Below are 10415 nucleotides of genomic sequence, written 5' to 3' on the forward strand. Positions count from 1 at the left end.
TTTGTGTTACATACAGTAGTGAAAATGTTGAAAATATTCCACGCATTGTGGTCAATTGCACAAACATGACTCTTGATTCAGCTCCCATTCTAAAATAATACCATTATTATGAGTCAATAATATGACTTGAAAGTAACTCTGAAGTATCTCCTCCTTAGGCAATCAGAGATCACTTCAAGTCATCACAAAGATGTCTCTTAGTCATGCTTCAAAATGCATAAGACTTGTTTTTCTATACAGCTGATATAGTCACTGGGAAGAATATATCATAATGTATTTGTTAATCTCTAAGGTGCCACACAAATTCTTTGTTGTTCTTCTGTGCTAATCATGAGTGAGAACTATCTGAATGATTCAAATATATAAGCACAGTACAATTTCAGAAACTGAATCTATTAGAATTCTGTGATAGAAATTATCCTTTTTAGGTTTTCCCAGTTTTGCAGCCTAAGAACGTTTTACTTAGAAGTCCCAGAGACAGAATCTGAGGTCTGCTGCAAGATCTCAAGTCAACCACTTTTTATTGGTCTATATAGCTGCCTGGAGGCTAAGTTCCAAATCCAATATTTTCAATCAGAAACAGAGTATCATCACAGTTTATGTCCCCTATCTCTTTCAAGAAGCAGAAAACTATTATGAAGTAGGCTAGAGATCCCAGCATCAAAGTTGTCACAACAAGACTCAGAATGAGCTAACACAATAAGAACATAAAAAGTGTCCTGCTGGATTGGACCCCTAGCCCAACTAGTCTAGCAATCTGTTCTCACAATAGCCAACCAATTGCACAAGGAGGTCCACTAGTCTTGCAGCAGCTGGCTTCAAAGACAGTCACACTGCCATCAAGGCTAATAGCCACTGATACCAATTCCACATGCAAAATGATAGTGTTCAGTGATCCAGTATTGTTGAGATATATACACTGAACATCTCAGGCCACAGAAAATTAGTATTGCTCTTGCCCCCAAAGGGTAAAGAGACACAAATAATATTTGACTGCTGTCAAGAAGAATCAGAACATCTGGGAGAACAGCTCAGCCTGCTTATCCAGAGCAGTTTGCTCTGCAAGCTTGCTTCACTATGCTGAGAGAAGTTGAACCACAAACAACCTCTTATTTCAATAGAAAGGGAATCTCAGCTTTTTTCACACAGGGTAAAGGAGGGTGACAAACGCTCAATATGTTTTCTCATAGATGGGTATTGAGTGGCCTTGAAGACTCCAACAAGCCGAAAGACACCCAAAGAATGCACAGCCACACCCAGGCTGTCACAGGTTAAAGCTGACACCAAAGTCTCATATATATTATTGCTTGACTTTTAGTTGTGATTTCAACTATCCCATAATAAAATCCAGTAGTATGAATAAGACTACCTCCTAGAACTTCTGAATATCCATCGTTTGCTCCCATACCTATTTTACTAATCAGGAAAAGAATAAAAATTATACTCTAGTCAGGGATGTTGTGCACAGCTTTGGAGTAAAGGAAATGTAATCGTTCATTTATTCTATGGGATGTCCTTCTCCTCCTTCCCATTTAATCCTTTCACATTTCTACCTGAAGTACTTTTCCGTGGCTCCTATCCTTTTCTTCTGCTTTCCCAAACATGCATGTTTGCAATGATACTTATGTAATGAGTTTTTGGAAGTGGGTGAGTAGAGAAGCAAGATTTTCCATTTTTGCAAAAGTATTTAAAGCATAGCCCATGGACTGAGCTCTATTTATTTCTCAGAATCCGTTCCTGGGGCTACTCAAGCTGTGGGGGGACTTTTCTTTTTATTATAGGTTCTAGGCTTCAACCTGAAGAGAGACTATAGCAACTGTGCCTGAGCAAGCAGCAAGTACCAAGACCAGAGCCAGGATAGAGGAGGAAAGAATGCTGGGAATGCCATAATAATAAACCAGTTCCATAGAGTAGACTAATTTCATTGGAAAAGGACTGTTTCTCCTGGAACTGATACTCCACTTAGATCCTACTGCTTTTATGAAGAGAAAATATAATTCATAATCCCCAACAGTCCCTCAAGAATGGTGGATTAGGACCCTAGTGCAGTTTTTCAACCTCAGCAACTTTAAGATGTGTAGACTTCAACTCCCAGAGGTCCTCAGCCAGCATGCTGGCTGGGGAATTCTGGGAGTTAAAGTCTACACATCTTAATGTTGCTGAAGTTGAGAAACACTGCCCTAGTGAATAAATTTGGCTCATCAGATTCTCTCCCTCCCTTTGGAAAATGTATTTTCTCCTCTGGACAATGCAGATACTGAAACCAATTCTTACTTTCACATGATTACTTCACACAAAAGAACTTAGAACTGTACCAAGTTTCCATAGCAAGTACCAGAGAAATGGAAATATTAAAGAACTAAGATATTAATCCCAAATAAATCTATTGCAATCTTAATACTATAGTTCAACATTATCCACAGTGGGAAGATATGTGGCATTCCAGATCAAAATTACCGTAGCAATGCATTTGATGCATCATAAGTCTCTAAAGAGCCATGTAAATTCTGCACTAAATCTGGGCCACTTTGATTGTATTTGGATTATTGTGCTTAAGAACAATCCATTAAATCTTCATACATGAAGAAGTGCAAAAAACTTCAGCAATACATACTGACTGGCATTATTCAGTGCTTAATGAGAAAGAGGAGTAGCGAGCCTGGTTTAAAGTAACCCACTTGAGGGAGTAGCTCTAATTTTAGGCTGTTAATGCTAGGCAACAAAGGATAAGAAATATAGGAGGGTATAGGTTGCCCCAACTCCATTTTTTTTTCCTCTCCATTCCTTTTGTTTGCATTCTGCAGGCAACCCATTTCTCAGCCTAGAGAGAGGACTTATATAACCTGGCTCTTTACAAGAACTAACATCAGTACTGTAAGTTATTTTGAACCAGTCTTCCAAGGTAAAATAGAAAACAAACATTCCAATTTTAGTCCAATATTTTCCTAAATACAGTTGGACTTAAACATGCATAAGCTAGTCCTACGAGGATACATGTGGTATTTTGCAAAAGATCATGAGGACATCTTGAGTCAAGCATCATTTTAACTATACACTGCCCATTATGCTGATCTGGCCAAGGGAATCCTTCAGTCTTCTTAAAACTTAGTTAACTCCTCAAGTTCAAAAAATCAACTGTGTTAGTCATAAAGAAAATATGAGTTATCAAAACACAGTACCATCTTGTGGTAATTAGGAGTACTATTCCAAAAGCAAGCCTGAATGAAGTACTAGAAATGTCACCAAGACCATTTGAAACAGTGCAGTTAAATCTGTGAAATATTTATTTTTCCAGTTTTGAAAATAACAAATGCCATGATATGGGGGGGGGGTGGTAAAAAGGAAAAACACAACTATTTCAAATCACATTTTCTATGGAATGATATTTGGCCAAATGTGTAAAGCAGCCCAAATATACACTACATTATAATTTTTTAAAAATATGTATTTTAGCATTGCAGTTTAAATACTTGTATGTATAAATGCTGCAAATAAAATTGTGCAATATTTTGAACGATTACCAACTAGCAGAGACTTTCTAGATAAACTTAAAACTGAAATCATCCCCTTGTTCAAGCTCTACAAACAAGGAACCACAACTCTAAGATTCTTTTTAAATTATTATTCTTATTAAGCTTTTAAAACACTAAAATTAACATGTGATATTATACAGTATATTAACTATATAGCTATACAACTATATTATTACTTAATTAAACGCTATATAGTTTAAAGAAAAAAACTAATCTATTATATAGTAAACTTTCCTGTGAAGAAAAGAAAAAGAAAAGCCTCGATACTGCAGGGTACTACTGGGTAGAAAGTAAGCGAAGTAAGCAAAAGTTGGGGAAAAGAAAAAGAAAGGGAAAAACTCTGGAAAACAAAGAAGAAAAATGAAAAAAACAGAATTTAAAAACAATTAAACAACAAATCAACTCCCCCCACCCTTACATATATATATATACACACTAATTGATTTTTTAAATATTGAAGTAGATCAACATAGGCACTGGTGTCAAATTCATTTTCACAATATTAATTATCATCCTCCTCTTAATATTCATTTTCATCTGGGCAATACATTTTCAAATGTTCTTATCTACTAATCTGGATGTTTTCCTGTGGGTGTGGCTTTTAGACAATAACCAAAACCTAAACAGTTGTCAGAACTTTCTTGGCATAATACTTGAGTTATTTATGAATTTATACAAACAATATTAACCATATAACTGTACCTTCTACAATTCTAAATAAAGGTTTTTATATTCATTGGGGAAAAAAACCAACTGCATCTAACATTTTATATTCAAATTCAGCTACACAAATTCTCCAAATTCCATGAGTTTGTCTTATTAAGCATGCCAGAAGTTCCAAAACCATTTAAAAATTAGAGGAGACAGACAACATTTATTTATTTATTTCTCACATTTCTACACCACCCATCTCACAAGCAACTCTGGGCAGTTTACAATTCAATTAAAATAACAAGAGATTAAAATCACAACAGCAGGTACATCATAAAAATATAAATAGAAAATATAGAAAATATTTAACATTTATATAAAATATAAATTCCTCAGGGCCACATCACAGCACCAACCACCCCCATGATTGACTATCCCCCCTCCCACCCCAAGCAAGGTGGCAAAGTCAAGTCTTGACTCCCTTTCAGAAGGCCAGGAGTGTGGGGGCCTGCCTCACCTCTGGGTGTAACAGGTTCCACAGGGCAGGGGCCACGGCAAAGAATGCCCTCTTCCTGGACCCTGCCAATCAACAATCTCTCATGGACAGGGTCTATAGCATGCCCTCTCTGCCTGGCCAGGTGGGACGGGTCGATGCAATGGGGATGAGGCAGTCCCTCAGGTAACCTGGACTCATGCCCTGTAGGGCTTTAAAGGTGATAACCAACACTTTGAATTGGACCCAGAAGCAAACTGGCACCCAATGCAGCTCGCACAGCAAAGGTGTTATATGCGCCATCCTTGGGGCTCCTAAAACTGTTCACGCGGCCGCATTCTGAACCAGCTATAGCTTCCAGATGCTCTTCAAGGGTAGCCCCATGTAGAGAGCGTTGCAATAGTCTATATGGGAGATGATTAGGTGACTGACCGGAGGGCCTCCTAAACCAGGAAGCAGCGTAACTGGCACACAACACAAAGTTGGGCAAAGGCTTCCCCGGGCATGGCCGCCACCTGCTCTTCGAGCAGGAGTCATGAGTCCAGGAGAAGTGATATAATCTTCATAGTATGAAGTCAGGGGGCCTTATATTCATAAGATGACCAAAATTGTTACGAAAGCATTTTCTACTTCACATTTGTGTACAGTTATTTCATCTGGTCTAGGAACCTTCCTGTTTCATTGTATCAATACTATGACAGACGTTAAGGGTGCAGCCAAAATTCCTGCAAAATTTATTATATTCAAACAATATATAACAATTTTATGATAACATAACGATTTTATGATTGTTAGCTGCCCAGAGTCACTGGTTTGAGATGGGCAGCTATATAAATTGAATAAACAAACAAACAAACTCCAAAGATTCTGCAAGCTGTTGGCATGACATAGCACAGTGAAATTTAGTCTACAGAGAACCCATAAATCTTTTGAACACTTTTTTTTCCCTAGGTTTTGTCATTCTATTAAAAAATTACCAGGGCGACTACAGTAAATCCCTCATTATATTTTGAACTACATAAACCATCAAAAGAATGAGAGGCCCTTCCTTTAGCCGCCTTTCCTATCAATGGAGGACTACATCCCCCAGGATTCCATATGCCCGTTCTCACGAGACTATTGCCGGCTGGAGCACTAGTTTTCGACGTTTGTAGTATAAGCGCACTGCGGAAGGCAAATCCGGAAATTGTGTAGCTTCGCTCCGGAAGTAGTCTCTTCGACCCTTTCTAGGAGCCGGTGTGGGAAAAGGAAACGGAGAGCTCTGTTGCTCCACGTGCGGAGAGCTCGCGGGAATGGCTGCCTTCTTTGTCGAGGACCTGCTGGCGCGCGCCGAAGAACGCGAGGCGGACACCCAGCGCAGCGTGGTGGTCCATAAGGAGCTGGAGTTGGAGTTCGACGTGGGCAACTTGCTGGCGGTGGATAAAAATCCGGCTCCGCGCGCCCTCGCGCGAGCCTCCCCGGAACGCGAGGCTCTCCTGCGCGCCTTGGCCCGGGATAATACTCAGTTGTTGGTGGGCCAGCTGTGGGCGTTGCCGTCGGAGCGGGTGGAAAGGGGCGCGGGGCCCGTAGTGGCCCGTCTGCCTGAACCCTCAACGCGCTTGCCCAGGGAGAAGCCGCTGCCCAAACCTCGGCCGCTCACCAAATGGGAGCAATTTGCGCGTCTCAAAGGCATCCGCCCGACGCGGAAGAAGCGCGGCACGCTGGTCTGGGACGAAGCCGCCAAAGAGTGGCGGCGGCGCTGGGGTTACCGCCGAGCCGGCGGAGATCCCTCCCGCGATTGGCTCTTGGAGGTGCCGGACTCGGCCGACCCGCTGGAGGACCAGTTCGCAAAGCGGCGCCAGGAGAAGCGGGAGCGCGTCGCGCGCAACGAGTTCAATCGCCTGCGGAACCTGGCGCGCGCTCACCGGGGCCGGGCGGTGGCGCCGGACTTGCACCCGACGGGCCACCAAGACCGGACCGAGTTGGGCCGCGTCTCCACCGTTGCCCGCGTCTCCACTGCCTCCCGCGGCCGCTTCCAGCCTCGCCTTCCGAAGGAGCCTGCTGCTGCGCAGACCAGCACAGCCCGCGGAAAGAAGCGTCGCTTCGAGCCGCTGCTGGGAGACCTTGAAAGGGAGAAGAAGCGGCATCTGGAGTTAGCCCGCAGCCTGAGTAACAAGAAGCCGCCCCTGGACCTGACCCGTGCGGTCAACAAGCAACTCCGCGAAGAGGAGGCCGAAGCAGCCAGAGGCAAGGGCAAAAAGCGTGGGCAACGGGGCAAGAGGGCCCGACGGCAACAACAGAGACCCGGAAGCGCCAGGGGGAAGAGAAGCGCAGGGGCAGTTCGTAGAGGAAGCCAGAGGGCGTCTGGAAGCATCAGCAGCAAAAGGAAAAGAAAATAAGCCCTAGTTGGGGGCGGCGGGGGGCGGTGTACTATACCATCCCAGCTAAGTAGCAGACTGGAGCAGTTTTCTCTGTTTTACCTGAGGCTATAATAAAATGTGGCCTTGATATGTTGAAATTTATTCTAACTTGACATTGGCCTTTAACCCCCAAAGAAATTTGTGGGGCCTGACTAAAGAGTGCATGAAGACTTAACTAAAAACTGAGCAATAAAGATGAGGTATAAAGCTACCTTTGGGAGAATCTGCCCACTTGAAGAAATGGTGTCATGTTAGATGTACTGAACAGACAAATCCCTTTACTGTGAGTTGGATTGACTGAATGTTCAAAGGATAAGACTGCAAAGGAGTTGAACTATATAGAAATATATAGAAGTTGTTTATAATAAAGTCCTAACATGCCTAGTTTCTTTTAAATGAGAATTGAAATGGACACCTCTCAGGAGGTGAGTTGCAGTGAGTTCCTGTATTTTTTTAACATGTATCTGAATTACAGTATCCCCATTGCCAGCAGGGACAAGCAAAGGCAAATTACTAGAACAATATTGTGTTGACTTGATGGTAGTTCTGACACTTTTGTATATCTGTTCTGGTGTTAAGTGCACATACAAAAAAGTGGAGCTTGTCTTACCAAAATACTGTTTTCATCATTTTGACAATGTGGATCCTGCTTTCAGCAAAATTGTGGATTCTGGATTGGGGCATGTGTGTGGATATATGTACTTGTCCACTTCTTACAGCAGGATTGGGAACATTAAAAAACAACTCTGGCTTCTTTCTGCAAGTTGTTTTTTTGCTGCTCTGAGCAGGGAGTCATAAAATCTTCAATTTGATCACCAAGACAGAAACTTCTATCTCCTTCCCAACAAGACCAGTTTGATTAAAAACATAAATGTGCTCTTTCATATGTTAAAAATCCCAAAGTGGTTTACAGGAACATAAAATCAGTCCATTAAAAACAAATACTAGATGGAGTTAATGGTTGGGAAAGGTTAACATAAAATGCTATGTTTTTAAAAGATGCACTAGAAGTATTTATAATGGGGCCTAGCTATCACAGAAGAGGGCAAGTACCACCACAGAAAGCCTGTCTCCATATCGCCATAATCTACAATTCCTGGCTGGATTATAGGTATATCAAGGTCCTGGCTAATTTTATCTTAACACAAGTTAAATAAATATATGGAAAGAGATTCTAGTCACTACTCTATTAATCACAAGCTGTTTCTAGGAAAGGCACAGTTGGTGTTCTGACCTTACTGTACTAACAGTCATCTGGATGGTGGAGAACACTGAGCAGGAGTCCTGAAGGCTCTGAAAGGTCAAAAAATGCCACTCTTCCATAGCCACCTAGTAACATACCAGGAACTGAGTAAATCAGTAACTGTAGCAAAGGCTTTAAGAAACAGCTGAGTTACATTATCTATAAAAGCACTGATATAGTAAAACTTAAGTCTTGAGTGCCACAAGTCTGACACAGTTACTGTATTTGTTTTAGAATTTGTTACTGGACTGATCATTTCTCTAGCCAAGTCCTGTGAATCCAAAGTAGCTGTTTTTTATTTGACCTTTGGCAGGACGTTTTTCAGGAATTTAAGGAGATGGAAGTTATATTTACATTGTACTGTAACTATATTGCTAGGTTCCTATCTCCCTTTGAAGGTTAAAACAGATTCCAGACTTTTGAGGGCAAATACTTAAATACGTATTAAACTTGCCTTTTTCAGAAAAGCTAATGCTTAATTTGAATTTAAGCGAAACAATATGACAAATATAGATATTTAAATTATTCATGTCTACTTTTATTCTTTGAAATAGAACATTCTTTGAATAGGCTTTGAAAAATCACATCTTATGAATTAATCTTGAGGTTATGGGGGGTTTGGTCACCAGAGCCTAAGAACTGGTTCTTTTTAAAAAAAAAAAAAAAAAATCTACGAAATGATGAATGATAGTTGTACAACCTTGCTGAGATTACCTATCTGGATCTATATTGCTCATTAAACATGGAATCTAGGATTGGTCATACATTTAAATACTAGTAATGCCTTTTAAATAAACTGAGAGGACACAGTATGATACTTTCAGATAGAGAGGAGAGGAGAAGAGAGCCAGTTGGGTATAGTGGTTAAGGCATCAGGCTAGAAACTGGGAGACTGTGAGTTCTAGTCCTGCCTTAGGCACAAAGCCAGCTGGGTGATCTTGGGCCAGTCTCTCTCTCAGCCCTAGGAAGAAGGCAATGGCAAACTGCTTCTGAAAAACCTGCCAAGAAAACTGCAAGGACTTGTCCAGGCATTCTCTGAGAATCAGACACGATTGAATGGATATAGATATATTAAAAAAAACTCAAATTAGGGGCCATACCTAATACTCCTGTCTCCTATTTTCCCCACAACAACAACCCCATGAGGTGGGTTGGGCTGAGAGAGAGTGACTGGCCCAAGGTCACCCAGCTGGCTTTTGTCAGTTTCAACTTATTTCATGGCAAATTGGAATTCTTTGGGGAAAATGAGGGGTACCGGTAGTTTTTGCCATTTCTGTATATGGAAATTGATGTTTTTAAAGTCAACTTTCATGTCCATTATTTATTTGATTTATATTCCACCTTTATACCCAGAGAGTATATTTCCTTAAGAACAGTAAATAACCTGAATACAAAATGCTTATTATTATTGTAGAAATGCTAAAAACACTGCATGTGCCTCAAGCAAATATATAAGATAACTTGAAAGTAATAGGGGGCTAGACAACTTGCAGTCCAATTTCCAGGCCCTATAATATTCCCTAAAGGGCTTGGTGGCTCAGTGGTTAAGACACAAGGCTTGTCGACCAAAAAGTTGCAAGTTCGGCAGTTCAAAACCCGTGCGCCATGTGACGGAGTGAGCTCCTGCACTCACACCAGCTCTTGCCAACCTAGCAATCCGAAAGCATGCAAATGCAAGTAGATAAATAGGTACTGCTTCAGCAGGAAGGTAGCAGCGTTCCTTGACTGTTATGCTGGCCATATGACCATGGAAGTGTCTTTGGACAATATTAGCTCTTCAGCCATGAAATGGAGATGAGCACCACCCCCTAGTGTCAGACACAACTAAATGGGAACCTTTACCTTTTATAATATTCCCAGATGCAAATCATCCCCTTCTATATATAGACATAATTTTTTGCATGAGCTAAAAAACTAAGTCTGAAACTCCAGTGAACACAAGATTTTGTTACCACAGCATGCGTACCAATACTTAACCATGGTTTATGTAACCCAATTTTTCTGGGGTCACAGCATAGTGAACCATAAAGCCACAGGCTGAGTTCAGAAAACATGGTCTGTCAAAATACGGTTGGCTAGTTTGTGGTTCAGTATGT

The 10415-nt window shown here is 41.2% G+C and overlaps 1 protein-coding gene across 1 annotated transcript; it reads left to right on the forward strand.

Moving 5' to 3' along the window:
• Positions 1-5873: 5873 nt before the first annotated feature.
• Positions 5874-7478, forward strand: RRS1 (ribosome biogenesis regulator 1 homolog). The gene has a single exon (XM_063299346.1). The coding sequence runs from the start codon at positions 5970-5972 to the stop codon at positions 7053-7055; it is 1086 nt and encodes a 361-aa protein (XP_063155416.1). The 5' UTR covers positions 5874-5969; the 3' UTR covers positions 7056-7478.
• The last annotated feature ends 2937 nt before the right edge of the window (positions 7479-10415 follow it).

This window comes from Candoia aspera, chromosome 3, assembly GCF_035149785.1.
Source record: "Candoia aspera isolate rCanAsp1 chromosome 3, rCanAsp1.hap2, whole genome shotgun sequence".
In the NCBI taxonomy this organism is placed as follows: Eukaryota; Metazoa; Chordata; class Lepidosauria; order Squamata; family Boidae; genus Candoia; species Candoia aspera.

What these genes read in the sequence shown, in the direction of transcription:
- RRS1 (XM_063299346.1), top strand. Translation starts at nt 5,970, where the DNA reads ATGGCTGCCTTCTTTGTCGAGGACCTGCTGGCGCGCGCCGAAGAACGC.